At 40.1% G+C, this 19,726-nt stretch overlaps 3 protein-coding genes across 6 annotated transcripts in view; 1 reads left to right on the plus strand and 2 right to left on the minus strand.

Annotated features, from left to right (window-relative positions):
• Window positions 1-891: 891 nt before the first annotated feature.
• cutc (cutC copper transporter homolog (E. coli)) lies at window positions 892-5,765 on the minus strand. Of its 2 annotated transcripts, XM_040139378.1 has the most exons (9): window positions 5,600-5,762; window positions 5,404-5,474; window positions 5,070-5,129; window positions 4,735-4,944; window positions 3,205-3,240; window positions 2,067-2,200; window positions 1,890-1,917; window positions 1,685-1,790; window positions 892-1,539 (listed from the first exon to the last, which is right to left on the minus strand). In XM_040139378.1, exons 2-9 carry the CDS (start codon window positions 5,471-5,473, stop codon window positions 1,428-1,430), a joined length of 756 nt encoding a protein of 251 aa, XP_039995312.1. In that variant the 5' UTR covers window position 5,474; window positions 5,600-5,762; the 3' UTR covers window positions 892-1,427. The 2 variants fall into 2 exon arrangements, with proteins under 2 accessions (XP_039995312.1, XP_039995313.1); XM_040139379.1 differs by having other exon boundaries at window positions 5,404-5,765.
• Window positions 5,766-6,044: 279 nt separating this feature from the next.
• Window positions 6,045-10,587, plus strand: LOC120796494 (cytochrome c oxidase assembly protein COX15 homolog). The gene is made up of 9 exons (XM_040139402.1): window positions 6,045-6,242; window positions 7,255-7,442; window positions 7,539-7,661; window positions 7,948-8,134; window positions 8,335-8,502; window positions 8,691-8,772; window positions 9,185-9,339; window positions 9,519-9,632; window positions 9,736-10,587. The coding sequence occupies exons 1-9, from the start codon at window positions 6,168-6,170 to the stop codon at window positions 9,865-9,867; spliced, it is 1,224 nt and encodes a 407-aa protein (XP_039995336.1). The 5' UTR covers window positions 6,045-6,167; the 3' UTR covers window positions 9,868-10,587.
• A 2,067-nt stretch (window positions 10,588-12,654) lies between these two features.
• Window positions 12,655-19,726, minus strand: part of LOC120796495 (Kv channel-interacting protein 2) — a 90,147-nt gene continuing 83,075 nt past the window's right edge. For 2 of the 3 annotated variants that reach the window (XM_040139404.1, XM_040139403.1), the window contains exons 2-8: window positions 14,472-14,596; window positions 14,237-14,306; window positions 13,746-13,816; window positions 13,455-13,562; window positions 13,146-13,250; window positions 12,938-13,000; window positions 12,655-12,833 (exon numbers count right to left, since the gene is read on the minus strand). In XM_040139404.1, the coding sequence (XP_039995338.1) occupies window positions 12,786-12,833; window positions 12,938-13,000; window positions 13,146-13,250; window positions 13,455-13,562; window positions 13,746-13,816; window positions 14,237-14,306; window positions 14,472-14,596 (590 nt within the window). In that variant the 3' untranslated portion in view covers window positions 12,655-12,785. Of the gene's footprint in view, window positions 12,834-12,937; window positions 13,001-13,145; window positions 13,251-13,454; window positions 13,563-13,745; window positions 13,817-14,236; window positions 14,307-14,471; window positions 14,597-15,509; window positions 15,609-19,726 lie in introns of all 3 variants that reach the window. The other variant, XM_040139405.1, reaches the window with a different exon arrangement.

Genomic DNA, 19,726 nt, shown 5'->3' on the forward strand with positions numbered 1-19,726 from the left:
ACACCAACATTGGATACACCTTCATATTACACCTTAAAGACACAAAATGTTTTAAAGGCGAAAAGAAGTCAAACAAATTAATACTAACATCAACTGATGAAACTGGTTTTCATCTTGATCATGGTAATATTTCAAATTAATATGAATCATATTCATATTAAACTACAATGCTGTCATTAATATTTTTAAAAACTTAATAGATAAAAGGCACTATACAACAATATGCTAATACAGTGGACCAGGGTTTTTTCTATGAAGTAGGTTTATTGAAATAACTGGATAACTAGCTCAGTAAAACCCCAAACAGAGGTTCTAGTTTTGACAGGTTTTCAGGCTTGAATCAGTAAACCTGCTTCTTGAAGCAACCCCAGGTTATTTGCTTGTATGGTGTCTTTGTATAGCACATAGTTCAAATTTATTACTTCAGTGCCACCATACTGCTGCTCCTGAAGTCAGTTTTTACTCAGAGATGTACACTACCAGTCAAAAGTTTTAGAAATCCCAGTTTTTATTGAAATCTAAGCAGTTCAAGTCAAGTGAGCAACGTTCATTTCGGAAACAGTGAGACACTGAATTATGTAAATTTAAATAACATCTGAAAAAATTTAGTTATCCTGAAACTTTTGACTGGTAATTTAAGTCTCCATTTGAAGGACTTAAATTTACCATTTGAGAATCAATTAAGCCTGGGTAGACATCAGTGAACATTAAGATAATAACACACCTCTCCTCCCTCTTACACCTCATTATTATAGCTTTTTCAGTTAGTGTAAATGAAGCATTATTCTTCATTAGTATGAGCTAAATTAAATTAAATGAATAGGAGACTGGTTTAAACTCTAGGAGACATTTGACAACATAAAAAATAAAACAAAGTGCACTGACCTGTTGTTTCTCAGTTTTATTATATTCTGAGCAAACTGAATCAAGTCATAATGTTTGTGTCCTTGTAAAAAAAAACTACAGGAGGTCACAGTGCATTATCTTCCACTGTAAATAGGGAGTGACGTAAATAAATATAGGTCAACAATATTGCAAATGGGAAACATACTGTTATGAAAACAGCATCCGCACTGATTAGTTAGTTCTTTAGTTTTAAAGAACACAGCCATTTTTAATTTAACACTTTACTGTGTATTCACATTACACTCCCTCTGAAGCCACATACAGGTTTACAATAATACATGTAAATTATGTACAGCTCTCAGCACTGTGAGATATCTTAATAGAATGTATATCCCAGAGGGCTGCAGGGCTGTCCCTGAGCTCTAACTTTACAAGGACTGTTTGATCAGGGATTAAGAAAGGAGGGGGGAAAAAAGCACTCTGTGGCAATTCTTCTTCTGGGATTCACATATCAGTGTAATTACCCATGATTACTTTTGAGGTATCTGTTTTGTTGTCTGACATGATTGTCCAGTAACCATTCACAAGGTATTTCTGGCGATTGCATTGAGAGTGCGGACTTTGCTCACATCTGCCACCTTTAGGTTGTACTCAGGTGCTGAGAAAGCAGCTCCCATCGTCACACAGGTGTTCCTGCACATGACGACATCATTTGTCAGACAGCAACAAAAAAACTTTTCATTCCTCATAATTGAAAAAAAATCTTGTAATGTATATAAGCATGGGCAAAATCCCTCCTTTCAGCTTTTAAAGTAATTGAGGCTGAATTTAAATATACCTGAACTTCATGGCAGAATCTCTACTGGAGCGGGCTGAGCAGTGAAACTCTTGAGCACCCGATCCCTCTAAAATTCTCTGCAGGTTCCTCTCTGTGATACCCCCTCCTGTTATAAAAAAAACAAACAAACAAATCAAATAAACAACTGAAAGCAACTAAAAAACAAATGGAAATGACACACTTGAGAAAAAATAAAGGCACTAACCTGGCATTATGATGATTCTCCCTTTAGCCTGTTGAGTGGGGATTATGATGTTAAGAGTGGTAGAAGGGGAGAGACATAAGATGCTGACCTACAGTGACTAAGAAGCACAGTTAAATAGCCCGGCCATTTTCTACGCTTGCATGCAAACACGTGTGCACCCATATAGTATATACATACTTGATCAATGACCCGTTTAATGAGAGGGAGTCCTTCCAAAGCAGAGCTGTCACAGCCACTTGTCAGCACGCGCTGGAAACCTAATGATACCAGAGTCTCCAGAGCAACCGCTGAGTCATGAACCATGTCAAAAGCTGCAGTGGGATCAAAATTACAGTGCGCAACTGAGTATACCCCTGAGCAATAATCATCACTAAAATGTTAAATGATTGAAAATTGTACAATAATTGTCTTATTTTTAAGTTGAAGTGTAGGGTATTTGATCTTATGTATAATTAAAAACAAACAGACCCACAGCTTCCCCAATTTTGGCCTGGGTTGTGTATAATGCAATGTGGCTCCACATGGTAAGGAATTGCCTGAGCGAGTAAGAAACCAGATTGTGTGACTTCCTAAAGATGGATGAGCGTACAAGAGCATCAGCAGACTGACACTGGCAGCAAATTGTTTGGTCAGATGAAACCAAATAAATTTGTTTGGATCAGATGTGGTCCAGAATATTAAGTGTGGACCTGGCCAGGACTACCACAGTGACTGCATAGTGCCAACATGGAGTTGGGAGTCTGCTGATACGGGGCTGCATGAGCGCAAAAGTTGAAGGGGAAATTAGCAGAATCATTTATTACCCTAAGGAATCTGTCATCGACAATAAACGCGGACATAAAAAAATATTTAAAGAATAAAAGAATGAAATCTAACCAATCAAGGGTTTACTGAGTTTTGTTGCAATACGTTTTTAAATAAGGACCTTTTATCATAGTTTAATTAGTCAGACATTTCTGATTTTCAAATAAATCAGATTAATTCTCCTTGTGCTTTTCTAAAAATAAATAAAATTGTATTAAATGGACAGAATTTATTATTACTTAACATTTTACTTACACTGACCAGGGGTGTTCTGAGTTTTGTTGTATACTGTGATTTAATAACATGAGCTGAGACTCAATATTATATATTATTAAGTTTTTCTGCACCTTTTAGGTGCCCTACTCGGAAGCATTGTTGAAGGAACTCTAAGGGGCTTTTATTTAATTGAGGCTTTGTGATATTTTTTCAGTTCTAACTGCTGGCAGCTACAAAGGATTTTAAAAGCTTATTTTCTAAAAGCCTGCAAATAATTTAAATATGAAAATGTTACCTCGGTGGAAGGTGACAGGCAAAGGACGGGCAGCAGCTAGTGAGAAAAAAAGAGACAATCAGAAAAATAAATGGAACAATATAAAACCTCAAACAAAACTGCAAAAGTGCAATATAAAATAGACGCACATTCTGAATGTTTTTCCTCTCTTCGTGAGCCTACACACTCAGAATGGACAGTTGTTTCAGTGCTAGATTCTCTATAGTTTCATTCTAAGACTGCACAAAACTTTTATTTTATTTTATAGTGTGCATTGTGAGTAGCTGCCAACGCACAGCCAAGGATTGTCACACAAATATGAGCATTCTTAGGTGTGCATACACTATCGCACACAGACATCAGTCTGCAAGACTCCAAGTTGAACTTGCAGTAAAACCTTCCATGACCTGTTAAAAAGGATGCTTGGATCAAAATAAGGACGTTTGCTGTGACTGAATTTTGTGATTTTGACCTTTAAGATTTTTATGACTGGGTTAACTTCTCAAAATAAACACTGCACCAAGACTCCTGGATAATACTTCAGGATACTGAATGCTACACATATTAAGCTGCTTTTAAATCCCTAAATCTAGTAAATGATGTACAATATTTGAAACTATTATGTCAGCACACAGTTATACCAAAAACACATTTTTTAATATGGCTTTAAAGTTTATCAGGCCTTAAAAATGTCTTGTTTTTGTTTTTAATAAAAATTGTGTGATTCATAGAGGGCACAAAAGTATTGTCAGAGTCGTTGGGAAGGGCGCAAAGCTCATCGTTGAATAAAATGGTATCTTGGTTTTTCAGCTTTTTCAAAACTTTATGATTCCATAGCAGGTACACAATTATTTTATACTGCTTAAAAGTATGGGATTTAAAAGATGTTCCTAAAGTGGAATATTGAAGGAGATGATGAGGTGGGAGCTATGTCTCGCAAAACAGATGTGAAATGGTAAAGCTGTCTTATTCAATTGCCATTTTATCTTTGGTCTATGGATTATTGCTACAATATTTTCTAAGTGTTCCGGTATGCCACCTTGCATAACTGCAAACCACTGGAACAGGATCCCCTAAAGGCAACGCTGTCATCGGTAATGCTTTTTATTATACCTGTGCCTTTCCTGCTATGATGTGTCAGAATGTCTGCTTTGAAAAAGTGTATCCTCAAAGAGTAGTGTTTATGTGTGTTTGTATCGTCTTGGTGAAGCTGAGGACAAATGTCATTTTGTATTTCACTGCCACGTGAATAATGGCATAAGGAGTGCACTGTCTGAAAAAATAATGAACAGGATTCCTGGTTTGTTTTGGTTGTGTGACGGTAATATACTTAAATGGCATTTTAGTGAGGAGGTTTTTGTTTTGGAAAGATTTAAAGAAAAATGATGAGGGCTAAGGCAGAATACTCTGTATCCTTGATAACAGGACATTTCTGCTGTGTTTGAACTGTTTTCCTTGTGATTTTGTGGAACTGTACATCCTGAACCGTTGTTTTTGTTTAGTGCCTTGTAAGTCCAGAAAGTTCAGATCAAATACACGGGCAGACAGTACCCAGTAACTCCATGCAGAGCTCTGTGTCCACCCGTCCGTCCTCTGTCAGGGCTCCCAGCACTAGGCCATCGGCACCGTGGCTCTTCATCAGCTCTATGTCCTTCCTCATCACCTCCAATTCCTGATCTGAGTACAGGAAGTCCCCTCCGCGAGGCCGTATCATCACGAAGACTGGAATCTTGACGTACTGCTTCACTACCTGCAACAAACCTGTGGCAAAACAAATAACTGTGGTGTACTGTATGTGAGACTTGTGTGCGCGCCTGGTTTCAGCAGATGCTCAGGAGCTCTGGGTTGCGCGTGAATATCTGTACAGAAGTTTGAACTGTGCTCACCTAGACTGGGAGTGAGCCCTCCCTCCAGAAGACTAGAGCACAGCTCAAGTCGACCTGCACCTGTGTGGAGAGGCAAACACTCAGACCGAGCCTACACAACATACCTTTATGATCTTGGAGAAATGAAATTACCATGCATGTCAATATACCACTCAGTACAGACAGCTGTTCAAGAATAATTACTGTAAGTCAGGCTGAAGATCTGCCTGAAAGAGCACTCAAACTATGTCAGATTGACAGTGTCTTGGACGTGTAACTGCCTGCATTCCTATTTAGCAAGTAGGTCATGGTGGGTTTAACAGAGGCACAGCAGTGTTCACTACACATTACCGACCTCCTCGTTCAGCATTGACAGCAGACTCCACGGAGTCCACACACACTTCCATCAAAAAGCCCTCTTCCATACTGGCCGTCCGGACAGAGAGACAGAAGGACAGGCAGACAGGGACAGAAAGAGATTTGATTTTGAATTTGTTAGCTAACACTTCCACAATCCTTTAGCTAACAATTTTAACTTCTACAACAACTACCTGTCAAGTCAACTTCCTATCTATTCATGGAGCCTTATCAGTCGATTGGAAGCGACCTGAAGTCAGCACTTGTTGTGTGGGCGACTGACTCCCTATTGCTCATAAAGCCAGCGACTACAGCGGATCGGCGTTTTCCGGATCGTTACATTTCACACACGCGGTATAGCGGGTGGACGACGCTGTACTGGCCACACAGCACTACTCGGCCAAAGAGAGGCGTTTCACCGCCCAGGCGGGGCGCGCTAAGACACAAAACATGCACCAACCACCCGGGCGTCCCGTCCCTCCGTTATACAGTTTTGAATAAAAATAAATTATATGTATACATTTTTTTTTTAAATTTATTATTTCTCCTGGGCATCGTGTTTTTTCGGCAAACAAGGTAAAAATTAAATAAATGAAAAAGCCAATCTTGATTTGCTCGTAATGTTGTTGTGACGTCAGAGGTCAAAGTTGAGCCTTAGGAAACATGTTTTTGTAACAGCCTGTGACTGCTTTTTACCTAAGCTTCATCTTCCACAGGAGCACGCCAGGACCAGCTCAGCGCCAGCGGACTTTAGGGCTCAAAATGTTTCTCTCCTCAATACGGACGTCGATGTTTTGCGGTGGCAGAAGCGTCAGCAAGGGATTTCAACACAACAGTGTGAGTAAATATCTAGCTGCTAATATTAGCTAACTAGTTGGATAAGCGTGAAAAAGGTCAGACAGTGCACCAGTAATTGATATGCGTCAGTCATTGTCGAAAAGCTAAGCCATCAGCCAACTGCCCTGTGTTTTTCACTTTAGTGTTGTTTTCAACGTTTATTTAAGTCATTTAGGGCATTTCACGTTAGCTGACTGGCTGTACTCAGCAGCAGTCACGTCTTCATTTTTCAGTTAGCAGCAAAGCACCACACCATCATCCCGATGAAGCGTAAACTGTCAAATTAACATTGGTGCTGGAAAGTGGAGCCGGTTTATGAAAGAACGCACATTATGAAATTCCTAGTAACCTAAATGTACTTATATTGCAATTTCTAATTACTAAATTTTCCGAACAACCACAGACATCAGACCAACGAACCAATCAGCCTGAAATCCTGTCCACAAGTCCTGAATCTCTGAACATATTACATGGTCAAAACGATTATTACACGCCTATCCGTCTCCTTGCAACACCATTGTCATTATTATGCTGCTGTATAGAGTCTCTCCTGTTCTTTGAAGGTCTTCCACAAGGTTCTGGAAACTGGCTGCAGGGAATAGTTTCTAATTTGGCTTGCAGTTGCTCTTCATATTTATCCCAAAGGTGTTGGCTGCTGTTGAGGTCAGGGGTCTGTGCAGGACAGTTACGTTTTTCCTCACCGGCCTCAGAAAACCATCACTTTATGGTCCTCGCTTTGTGCATTTTGGTGGTTTAATACTGAGGAAGGAAAGGCCCTTCCCCTAACATTTGCCAAAAAAGTTGGAACCACACTATTGTCAAAAATATCAGTGTATGTGGTAACATTAACATTCATTTCCCCTAGTTGGACCTTAGGGACCTAGCCCAAACCATTAAAATGTCCAAATAATTTTGACCATATAGTGTAATAATAATTGTGCTATTAGTGAGATAAATGTGGCAATTTTTGTTATGTATTTAAAATCTTCTCTATCTCCTTTTGACACATCAGCGGGGTCCACAGCTTCGACAATGGCTTGCGAAGAGAGGTCAGAGCACCATCACAGCAGAAGCGGGGGCCTCCTCCGCCACGGCAGCAGCTGCTGTCCCCAGTGCAGCTACAAATCGCATAGTAGGTCGCTGGTTACTAGGCTGCAGCGGGCTGGTGGTCGGGGCTGTTGTCTTGGGTGGTGTCACAAGGTAAAATTGTCATATAGTCTGTGTATATAATAGTCCTCCTTGTATTTAAGTGTTGTTGATAGGTACCTACTGTATATGTGCATTTGTTTCAATTAGGCTAACAGAATCTGGGCTTTCTATGGTTGACTGGCATCTGGTGAGAGAGATGAAGCCACCTCAGTCACAAGCAGAGTGGGAGGCTGAGTTTTCCAAGTACCAGCAATTTCCTGAATTCAAAATGTAAGGCCCCATCTTTTCTGTTTACCTTATCAAGACAGACACTTGCAGAGGTTTGAAGGTGCCACATCACTAATAATCAAAACACAAGTTTGGACTGTGCTATCATTTTGAAATTGATTGACATGTCTTTTTGATCACAGATAAAGATAAGAATATTTTAATTAATAAAAAACACGGCTTTCACAATTACATAATTGTATCTACCTCAGTGTTCTGCTGTAAACAAAACTATGGGTTGGGTCTTCAGTATAAAGATGGATTATCTGTTGTCATGATTTCTTCCCAGAATGAACCATGACATGACTCTGCCAGAGTTTAAGTTTATCTTCTACATGGAATGGGGTCATCGTATGTGGGGCAGACTGGTTGGTCTTGCATACATCCTCCCCACTATGTACTTCTGGAAGAAAGGATACTTCACTCGCTCCATGAAGGGAAAAGTTCTGGGGCTTTGCGGATTTGTTTTCTTCCAGGTAAGACTCGGTGCAGCAATAGTGATGTGAGAGGATCATAAGAAGTTAATCCCTACTTCACTCTTACTTTTAGTTTTTTCTAGAGTGGGTTGGCCACACTGTTTTATTTGTCATGATTAGCGTCATCAAGTTTGTAGTAAAGTTGTGTGGACGTCAAATAAAATAAAAAAACACACATCATTGTGTGTGTGTCCTCTTAGGGCCTTCTGGGATGGTACATGGTAAAAAGTGGTCTGGAGGAAAAGCCAGAGTCTCATGACATCCCACGGGTCAGCCAGTATCGCCTGAGCGCTCACCTTGGTTCGGCCTTGCTACTCTACTGTGCCAGTCTCTGGACGGGGCTTACTCTGCTGCTGCCTGCGCACAAGGTACAGATGCAGTTTCTTCCTTAAATGCCAAACACCTGTTTTTAGTTTCTACCTGCAAGAAATACAGTTCTAACCTCAGCCTGTGTGAGCTAAATAGCTAATGTCACACATTTTGTTGCAAGTTGTTTTTTTTTGTTGTTGTTGTTGTTTTTTTTAATTCATGCCTCTTTTTGGCACCTCTTTCTCAGATGGCAGAGACCAGACATCTCATGCAGCTCAGAAGGTTTGCCAAGGGTACTGGTGGACTTGTCTTCCTTACTGCTCTTTCAGGTACTGTTTGATGTTTTGGCAGTGTAGTAAACAAAGACATAAACATGTAAATGCATTTATTTAGCTACAGATAGGACTGGTCCCTAGATCTGTAGCTGCAGTCTTCATATTTGAAGCTTAAGTACTTCAGCCCAATTTAATGTAGAAAATATTTATAAAGTCAGTGGGGTATAAAAAAAGATCATGTTTTTGGTTGTTACTGCTAAGTTAAAGGAAATACTTGGACATTTAAGTTTGATACGTAAAAAAAATCTACTCCTTTAGACTGTAAGTGGCAACACTTAAACACTTTGCCATGGTACATTCTGGACAGTCCTGTAGACATGTCCAGTTACATTCATAATATACATATGAATGTAACCAATACACATGCAGATCTGTACTTGACCTTGTGTAAAATGCTTTGTCGCAGGTGCTTTTGTTGCTGGTTTGGATGCTGGGCTGGTGTATAACTCCTTCCCTAAGATGGGAGAGCGATGGATCCCAGATGACCTGCTGGCCTTTTCTCCCACCCTCAAGAACTTCTTTGAAAATCCCACAACTGTGCAGTTCGACCACAGAGTTTTGGTGTGTCATAAGTTCTCGAGAAAAATAATTTTTTGGGCAACATTGTAATTTAAATTAAACATTATTTGTACCATTCATCCCATCTCATTCATTGGATAAGAAGCAGCAGTCAGCTGTTGATGTCTTCTCCCTCTTTTGATTCTTTTTCTTTTTTTTTTTTTTTTTCCTTCCTTTTCCAGGCGATCTCTTCTTTGACCGCAATTACAGGCCTCTATCTGTTCTCAAGAAGGTCGGTGCTGCCCAGGAGGGCTAAGGTCGCCATCAGCCTCCTTGCAGCAGTGGCTTATGGACAGGTAGGCTGTCAGTCACCCCAGAAACATATAAACTCAGTCTATTTTAGTCGAGTCTAGTTCAGTGTAATTAAACTCAGTCAAAATGTGTGTTTGCACTCTTCAGGTTGCCCTTGGTATCAGCACCCTGTTACTGTATGTCCCCACTCCACTGGCAGCAACTCACCAGTCTGGCTCTGTGGCGCTTCTCTCACTGGCCATTTGGGTTCTGGCAGAGCTCCGCAAGATGCCCAAGTAATTGCCTGCTCCTTAACTGACAAATCCAATCCCTACCAGCCACATCTCAAGCCTTTAAGAGTCAGCAGTGTCATTGTGAACAAGACATTTAGAGAGAGGGGAAAAAATGGAAGCGTGAAAAAACGGATATGTTTTTTGATTTAAGAATGGACATTTTATGCAAATGCTGAAGCATCTGTCCTGTAGTGCTGCAAAGTCATCCTCGTATGGGGACAATGAATTATCTCATCACACCATTGTTAAATCAGAATGTAATTTGTTTTGCAAGGACTTACACAAAGACATGCAAAAGCAAGAACAAGCAATTTTCAGTTTCTTTTCAGCTTTAATGACACAGCAAGAGGATTTCCAGTTAAAGGTACATATCTGGTTTGCAGCCAGCCAGAATTCTGAAGGAACATGCGAAGTACACTGAATTACTGTTTTTGTTCATGCACACAGTTGTAACAGGCTGTTTGAATGAAAATTTCAATTCAAAATTGTTACTCACCTGTTGCCTTGTGTCTGCTCATACACTGCCTGTTAGTTGATTTAGTTGTGGCTGTTAGGATTACGTATAATTGTGTATATTTAAATTATGAACCATATCTTGCTGACATTATGATGATGGATTATAATGTAAAAAAAAATGTTGAATCTTGATTGTTGCTACGTACTGTATCTTTAGACATGTAAAGCTGAAAGTTTTGTCTCATTTTAATAAAGACAATTATGTACAGTCTCTAAAATTCAAACTCCAGTCCATTTTGCATAGTAACTGTGATTTTTTTATTGTCTCTGTACAAAATATACACATTTTAAATATGTAATGCAACCAGTTGAGGCTAGCTAACTAGACAGTCAGTACAACGGGTTAGTAGGTTTTCATTGTTCTAGACACAGTACATGCGGGTATAGACAGGTTTTACTTGTGGCCAGGAATGGAAGTTAAAAACTGTTGGCAAGGAACAATCAGAGCCAAACCACTTTTTTTTCCTAGAAAATAAAAAAAATGTTAAATGAAGAACAGGAAAAAAAAAAGAAATTGTAGGATTATAAGTGCATATTTTCATCATGGCCTTAGTGCACCCATATACTGTGCTCTGAGAGGAATGAGAGGTTGGATGTGTGGAAAGGTGCTGATAATGTGGTAGAGAAAATTATTGCTATTCCATGTTAATCTCTGCATTTAAAAGACAGCCCACTTAATTACGGCTTGAGTGCCTCTGGCACTTACACCATCATAGATTTAAGAGCAACGCTAGTATGAAAAGCAGCAAATTAATAAATTGTTGCAAATTCTCCAAAAATAATTTATCCATAAGGGCTTAACCTGTGGATTCATAACCTAAAATGACACTTCAGTTTGGACTATGTGCAGGTAAACCACATTGCCAGTTTACCAAACTACATCCTTTTACCTCTGATTGCCCCTTGTCCTACTTACTACACAGCATCTCCCTCTCTGTTCAACCATGGGTGGGCTATATGTCTTAACTTCGAGTGGCTTTATATACCTCTTAAATTTATATCTTCTCTTTGGTGTTACAGAGAGAGGGAGAATAAGGAATGGGAGAACTTACTAAACCATGTCTCTCTCACTAACAGGACACAAACACACACTATGCCTCTTTTAAATTGAATGAGCCTAATTTAATGCAACAAGGGTTTTGAGATTTTTTTTTTTTTAAGTGGTAGAACCTGCTACAACCACATGACATTTCCAATTACAAGAAGTTCACAAATACAATCTGCAATCTAATAAATTCCCCTCAATTGTATATTGATAGACTAGTACGACTGTGGTATGCCAGTCCTGTATTGAGAGAAGCTGGGATGGTCAAGAAAATCTTGTCAACTATAGTGCAATCCCCACGTTGTTCAGCCTAATATCACACCACTGGGAATGCTAGAAAATGTACAACAGTCAATAGACACCTACAGCTAGAACTGTAACAGTTTGGAAGGCCAGGAATTATTCTACCAGAATCCCATGAATGGAGGTGGATGTTGTCCCATTAGGGTCTTACATAGGTAAGATGGATGACATCTCTTTCTGTTGCACATGCACACACACATACACAAAGGGTGAGGCACCTGTGAATGACTAGGAACAGCAGACAGACAAGCAGACTTTGGAGTATCTCTGTAAATACATAATTAGATATTAGTGACATCATCATGCGATATTGAAATCAGTCTAATGGAAAACAAAATGTTTGAACCTCCATCTGTAACACAGGATTGCCTGGATCTCGTATTTGTCAGTTGCTCCCTCAGGAAGTGTCTTTCTCTCTCTCGACCACTAGATGGCGGTAGATTCATTTCTATTTTCATGGCCGGGGCATGAGCAGTCTAGCAGCTCCAGGGAGGTGTTAGCCACATGCACAGAGGCAAGACCAGATTCACAAATCCAAATCTCCAAAGGCGGAGGAGTGATCTTAGGTCAAGGTTTGGGGTCATCTGCTTCCCTCTTGAGTTCGGCCATTACAGGCTGTGATAGTTCCTCTATCAATAATGGTAATTAATAAAAGTTCAGCTAAAACAGGTGGGGGATCTTGGGTGTACAAGTGCCTGTGAGCCCGCCGCTTGCCTTCTTTCTCTGTGTCTCTTGGATAAAACTAAGGTTCTGCATGATGAGGAAGGGAGACGGGGAAACGTCACTGTTGCTTGGAGAAATACCACTGGGAGTCCAGGAAGAGGGAGAGGGTCTCTCAGTGCCCTCAGGACTCACAGCTCTCAACAGAGACACAAGCACAAGCTTGCAAATCAGAAGACGGCCACGCACACACAGACACACACACACACACACACACACACACACACACACACACACACACACACACACACACACATTCACAAACTCTTCAATTCTGATTCCTCTTATACACACACACACACTCCCCTCCCTGGTACCAGCGTTCTAACTGGTCCAGATTCTTAGATGACATTGTCAAACAGCTGCATGGACTGCATGATGTTCTCATCCTAGACAGAGAGAAGAGGTTTGAAGAAAGAGGCAGCGTCACGTCTCCTAATGTTTTATCGAAATGGTTCCCTGGAAAACCAACTTTCAGTTTTTACTGGCCTACCTTTTTGCAAGACTCGATGAACTCCTCTATGGTGACTACCCCGTCTTTATTTCGGTCCATTTTCTGAAAGAAAAATACAGCAGCCGGAGATGTACTCACTGAAAAACTATTATATGTTGGAGGATTTCCTACATTATATTCTTTCATAAAACAATATATCAATCATAAAATGAGCAGTTAATAGAAAGTAAAGACTGGTAAGTTTAACCTGGAAGAAGCTCTCTACATGTTCTCTTGGAGCATCATCCTGCATAGTGGGGTATGTATACTTCCCCATCATGTCATAGATGGACTTCATGATGTCCAACATCTCCTGCAAAGCAAAGGACAAAAGGGAGCAAATATTACTGAGGATGTAGAAATTGTCAGACAAAATAAAAATCACTTAGAAGCTGGGCTTTAGGTTAATATTAAGTGGGTGTTTTTCTTCTACAGCAAGGCTGTAATTATTACTGCAAGGGATTTAGACCTACTGTATCAAAGCACAGTGCAACATGTGTGTGCATGTGTGTGTTACCTCTTTGGTGATGCAGCCGTCCTTGTTCAGGTCATAGAGGTTGAATGCCCAGTTTAGCCGGTCATTAATGGTCCCTCTCAGGATGATAGACAGGCCAAATACAAAGTCCTGAGATAGTAACGGAACAAATTACAGTAAACAAAGTCAAATCCTTATCACAGCACTAATCTCTGTGGGCAGGTGTTTAGAAGGAAAACATTTTTCTGTGGCTATAGCTGTGGTGGAGAATTTCACTGGAGCACATATTTGCTTTAATCTCTCAAAGACAGCCTACATTAGAATAGCGCTCACCTCAAAACTAACCGAGCCGTTCTTGTTAGTGTCGAAGGCTTCAAACAGGAAATGTGCGTACATACTTGAATCTGCAAAGGTAGAGATTTACAGTAACCTGCATGCCCTCAAAACATGAAGCAAAGTCTTTGAAGAGCTAGGATTAGCAGCGAGCTAAATATAGCCTAGATATAAAAATAATTTCAAATACGACTGGAGTGAGTGTTTAACATTTCAGCAACCTAAATATCATGGAATGAAAAATGGCCTTGTCTTTTTGCAGTGCATGTACTATAGTTCAGCAGAGCACAATTATAATGAGTTAATTATTTTCATTCCATTGTAATGATGAAAAGCTACATGTGTACCTCTACAGAGTCAAATAAATGATGCTGTTTACACTTTGACCTGAAATGTATTAAGTTAATGAAGACAGAAAGAATGGTGTAAATGAAAGTATTATGGAAACAGCAGGAGCTCCTCGGGTTTAGTGGTAGGAGCTGACAACTCACCTCCCTGAGGAAAGAACTGGGAGTAAATGTTCTTAAAGTTCTCCTCATTCACCACACCACTCGGACACTCCTGCGATACAAATGTGAATTGAGAAATCTCATGAGTTCCCATCTAGCACAAAATATACAAAGGACTACAACTTCAGCTCTCACCAGACTGATGTAGCTACAACCAGATTTTTGTGTTTTGTTTTTTTTTATTCGCAGTCTTTCTTATCACTTCAGCCAGACCTACATTTTTGAAGCCCCTGTAGAGGACTTGCAGCTCCTTCTTGGTGAATTTAGTCTGCTCCTGCAGCTTGTCCATACTTTCAGGGCGATGGCACACAGTGGATAACTCAAAATCATCTTCCACGCTGTCTGTGTGAGGGAGACACCGGTGTTAGTTAGCATTTATCATCACTACACCCACAGGAAAACCTCCAGGGACTGCCATGACCCGGCCAACATATTTTAATGAAGTCATCAAAATGATAATGAGCTCATCATACAGTACAGGTGTTATATGTTACACATAAAGTGAAGTAACATAAAAATATTAATCATTATTTTATTATTTCACTGAATGAAAACCTGAGTGAATGCAGTTTTTCTATACATAAACATGATGGTAGTAGGCCCAGCAATTTCCACACATCTTTGTTCCAGCATAATCTATATAACTTCCTATTATAAAGCAAAACATGGTGAGATAATCATCTTTAAAATGTATGACTTTAAAGTTCAAGTATACTAAAGAAACTGGGGAGAGTCCTGTACCGAGGAAGTGAGAGAAGAGGTTTAACACTAATGAAAATGGTAAATAGACACTTCAGAAGGAGAAACTGTCACTAATAGATAATCCTCATTCCATTCTCAGTCCATCTGTTTCAGCAAAAGTAACTGTCAACTCAAAGCATATGTCTTGTACTATAAGTTCTCAGACCTCTAGAAACTACTAGTTTTGACCTCGCTTTAATCTCTCACACACATACACGCACGCACACACATGTTCCATTGCCCAAGGGAACAGCACGTGCTTCAAATCAGAAAAATACAAAAATGGGTCTGACCCTTTAGCCACAGTAACACCAGAGTGTTTTTGAGTTGGTGGAGTTGAGTGTGTTTCTGTAGGTGGGTATACGTGGGTTTATGTGTACGCTGAATGTTTCAGTCGATGTGTGTACATGATCATGATGGCATCCACACAAGTGTCCGTATGAAACTTAACTCACTGAAGAGGGTGGACACATGGAAGAAAGTAGAGATGTATAGATAGATAAGAAGCACTTGCTTTGACTGATTGAGGGGGCAGCCGAGGGCTTGCAGCACGGCAGCAGCTTGAGGAATCGCTGCTTTATGGTTTTTTTGCTTTGGCTGGTGGAAGGATTACCTGCAATCACCAACCATAGCACAAAGGTTAGACACACACACACACACACACACACACTGTGATTTAATTCTGTTTTCAGACACACATGCACACATGCCTGTAAAACCAAAAAACACACTCCATGCAACGGACAGATGCAACAACAGACTGAATCATGCCGATTAGGCAAATTGGTAATTGCCTGCTGACCTGGTTTAGCGATGGGAGACTACAAGTATCACTTCAAACAGTAGATATTACCACACAACAGCAGCGCAGCGTGACCCCTAGAAACAGACAGTTTCCCTAATCAGACTGGCTCTAATATCGCATTGCCACATTCAGTAAACCGTGTGAGGTATGAGATAAACCAGCAGACAGTATCAATTTCTAACACAAGTCAGACATCAACAGTTTTAATTCACAATCGGCTTAAATAAGGACTTCATATCACTTCTTAGTAGAATATATTTTGCCAGACAAATGCAATAATGCAAAACCGCCTCAACCAGAGCCCATCACGCCTAACACCTAGGCCTACGCCTAACAGTAGGCTGCCACTTCATCACAATAAAAACTTCATGATGCCTATTTACATAATAATAATGAAAATCAGAATATGGGAAGTAAAACAAATACGCACGCATGATCCCGCATACTTACTCTTGCCTCTTAGTTTCCAAGGTAACAGTCCCCTCACCCCTTTCAGCAGGACCCCAGCAGTCTGAGGGATGAAGGCCATGATGGAGTGAAAACCAATACAACCACAGTACCTCCACTGACAATCTAGCCTCTGTGATGTGTTATCTGGTTGTCTCTCTGCACCATGGAGCCTCAAGGACTCTGGCCCTCCTGACCTCACAGGCTCTGGCGTCATTTGGCGCCGGAACAGGCTGAGCACATTGTCCAGTAGATACTAGATTAATACATCCTGCCACCTAGCACAGGCTCAGCCCTCTGCCCCAGGGGCCGTGTGTGTGAGCACATTATCTTTTTCCACATGGACCTAATAGCTGACCAGAATACAGAAATGAATATCAAATACTGTGACCAACAGTCAGGTGTCCAAAAGTTAATCTGAGTACTTTAGAAGTAAGAAGCAGGAGACTAATTATGTAGTGAGTAATGCCATAACTCCGTCTGCAGTGGAAGATCATGTTATTTGATCAAAAGGTGAATGACCCTAAGGTGAGACTGTTTTGTTCAATTATTATAACTTCTTTATTTACTGTTCTGAGTTTGATTTACTGTATACATCATATTTTATAGGTTCATCCTTTGTTTTATAGATCTTGATATTCAAAGTAATTTCGTATTACAGCTGTCAAATAAATGTAGTGGCGTAAAATTTTAAATATTTCAATTTGCAGGATATAGTTGAAGATAAGTATAAAGAAGCAAACAAAAATGGAAACACTAGTAAAGTCATAATATCTTAAAACTGTGCGTACCACAAAATACTTGAATAAAAATACTTATATACTTAATATACTTGCCACTGGTGCTTAAGTGCTTGTCTAATGGGTGTATCTAAAGTTTGGAAAGTCTCTGGCCTAGCATTACAGATGACACTTTTGATGAAGAATCTATTAGTAACTGTTGTGGAATAAATTTTAAAGTAACCTACACAACTCTAACAAAATTTATTTTCTGCTGATTGTTCTGAAAGCCTGGCTAGAGATAGGTCAAACAAACAAACAAAAAAAGCATGATTTCTACTGCCTCTGCTCGGCTTGGAAAACTGAGTTTGAAGTACTTGTAAGGACCATGAAAGCCGAATCTACTGGAAAATGTCAATGCTTTGATATGCTTGTTTTAGGGCAGAAACACTTCTTCCTCTCTCCCTGTCTCACAGCCTTCTTCATCTCCTCTGTTTCCTTCTCTGTATTTTTGTCCTTTGCTGGTGATGAAATCTCTTGCTTGTTGTGATGACTTTGAGTAAATATGATCCGGCTGTCTTGTCAAAGTCTCTCTCGGAATAGAGATATTTGATCTCAGAGGGATTAACCTGATTTTAATAAGCACACGCACACAAGCATGTCTCTTTAAGGTCCCTATATTTGATAAAAAATGCCCCCAAAACATTTATCCATCTATTTCTATCTATCGAAACTAAGCTGTTGTTTTTTTGTCTTTCACTGCCTTTTAAAAGCATACTATCAAATTAGAATTTAGAAAGACACAGTACTTAACATGAAAGTTGCATCTAATATTTACAGAATACTGTGGTTGAAAATAAGTAGGCTACTGCGCTCCTTATGCTATTGAAGTAACATGTGATCAATTTGTTCTCCAGCCTTTGAAGTAAAAATTGTTTTTTGAGTGGCACTGACAATGAGACCAGAAATTCTTCCACTTTGGCCTGAGTAGGCAGAAAAGTAAAAACTCTATTTCTCATTAGATGGGGGGGGGCAGCTTTCTGTGTTCTTCAGCTATTGTGCAGCATTATGACAGTCTTACCCAGCGCATCCTGTAGTGATTGTGCGATTAGAGTTCAGTAGTTCCCCCCAGGGTACACTGACAAACCTTCACAACTCTCCAGGAAATAAGAAAAGCAGCTCTATTTTTAGCTTGATGGCAACACATTTCTGGCAATATCTAGTAACTTTTTAAGGAGCTTCATGATTCATAAACCCAAGAGATCTGAGGATTTTCTCAAGACACAGAGAAACCTTGTAATCCCTCAAATGAAGAGAAAGCAGCCAACATATTACAATTCAGAGCCACAGTGATACAGTATACTGCCTGTGCAGATACAGATTGGTTGTGCAGATCCAACACTGACCCTTTCAGCTATGATCTCTAGGCCTTCCTGACATCTAGTGATGAGTAAAGTAGAACTGCAATTTCAGAAAACGGTTGCAGTTTTCACAAATATTAGCATCAAATTAGAAATTCCTGCTGGTTCATTAGTTCTACATTTGTCTGTGGCTACAAATAAGGCCTGTGACTTTTACTTAATGTCATTCATCTCCTCCCACTTCTTCTGCTGCCTCTCTTTACTGTTAACTGCTCTCCAGCTATTTAGCATTGCATTTCCATAAAGCTGAGGGACTCACAAGAGTCAAAAAAAAAGAAAAGAAAGCTTAAAATCAATGCCGCAAGAGCAGAGATAGCCTGACTTTTAGCTCCTAATATGGCTTAAGCTCCAAAAACCCTGGATCCTACATTTCCCATGATGCATCTTTTCATTAGAGCTTTGTGTGGTAAAAGAACCCATCTTCCAAACGCCATGCCCCCAGTTTGTCATGCAGGCTTTCTGTTAAAAATGTGCGGCCTCGTGATTAAGACCCACTCCATGTACCTTTGTGGCATGTCAGGCCGCCCCTTTATCTCCCTCTCAAGCTTAGACAACATGGATTCAGACTTTGGAGAGAAGACATTATACTGTACAACTCCCAATGATGAGAAGACTGATCTTGATGTATAAAATCGATGGAGTTCACAAAGACCGCAGTTGATAAGATAATTTACAGACAGAATCCTTTAGATGTAATAAGTTACGTGTTGAATGATGAATTTTATAAATATATTTTTCCCAGTATGGATGGGCCTACATTAAGATGTGTTTTGAATCTCCTTTGTGTCAGAAATGCAGCAGTTTTAACATTCTGCACTTGTATGTTAGTTAGAAAGGTATGGACACGCAGTATGTACTTACGTATTTCAGTCTCAGACAAACACACATACACATACACTCACACACACACACACACACACACACACACACACACACACACACACACACACACACACACACACACACACACACACACACACACACACTACATGAGACTATAAACGGGTGTGAGAAACATGACAGCTGGTTAACCCTAAAACACTTCAGAAACACACAAGTAGACACCCCCCTTTCTAGCTGAGTGTTTTCCTCCTAATGTCCCCTCACCATATTCATCATTTTCAATTCTCACTCAGTGCCTCTCTCTTGCTTTCTTACTGTTTCTCTTACCTGCCACAGAAATGTCGATAAGCCCCAGAAAGTGCATCAGTTTGAGGGAGCTGCAAACCACCAGGAGGATGCCCACAGTCTGCAGCCCCTCCACCTCCCACTTGTCTTGGAAGAACAGATGCATCCTTTCCCTTTCCCTCTTCCCTTCTCTCTCAGTTTCTGTCTCTTG

The sequence above is a fragment of the Xiphias gladius genome, chromosome 11 (assembly GCF_016859285.1).
Source record: "Xiphias gladius isolate SHS-SW01 ecotype Sanya breed wild chromosome 11, ASM1685928v1, whole genome shotgun sequence".
Classification (NCBI taxonomy): domain Eukaryota; kingdom Metazoa; phylum Chordata; class Actinopteri; order Istiophoriformes; family Xiphiidae; genus Xiphias; species Xiphias gladius.

What these genes read in the sequence shown, in the direction of transcription:
- cutc (XM_040139379.1), bottom strand. Translation starts at nt 5,473, where the DNA reads ATGGAAGAGGGCTTTTTGATGGAAGTGTGTGTGGACTCCGTGGAGTCT. An exon ending in TGTCAATGCTGAACGAGGAG is followed by an intron (nt 5,130 to 5,403) that starts GTCGGTAATGTG and finishes CTCTCCACACAG; the next exon opens with GTGCAGGTCGACTTGAGCTG. An exon ending in GCTCTGCATGGAGTTACTGG is followed by an intron (nt 3,241 to 4,734) that starts GTACTGTCTGCC and finishes TTTTCTCACTAG; the next exon opens with CTGCTGCCCGTCCTTTGCCT.
- LOC120796494 (XM_040139402.1), top strand. Translation starts at nt 6,168, where the DNA reads ATGTTTCTCTCCTCAATACGGACGTCGATGTTTTGCGGTGGCAGAAGC. An exon ending in GTCTTGGGTGGTGTCACAAG is followed by an intron (nt 7,443 to 7,538) that starts GTAAAATTGTCA and finishes TGTTTCAATTAG; the next exon opens with GCTAACAGAATCTGGGCTTT. An exon ending in TGCTGCTGCCTGCGCACAAG is followed by an intron (nt 8,503 to 8,690) that starts GTACAGATGCAG and finishes CCTCTTTCTCAG; the next exon opens with ATGGCAGAGACCAGACATCT.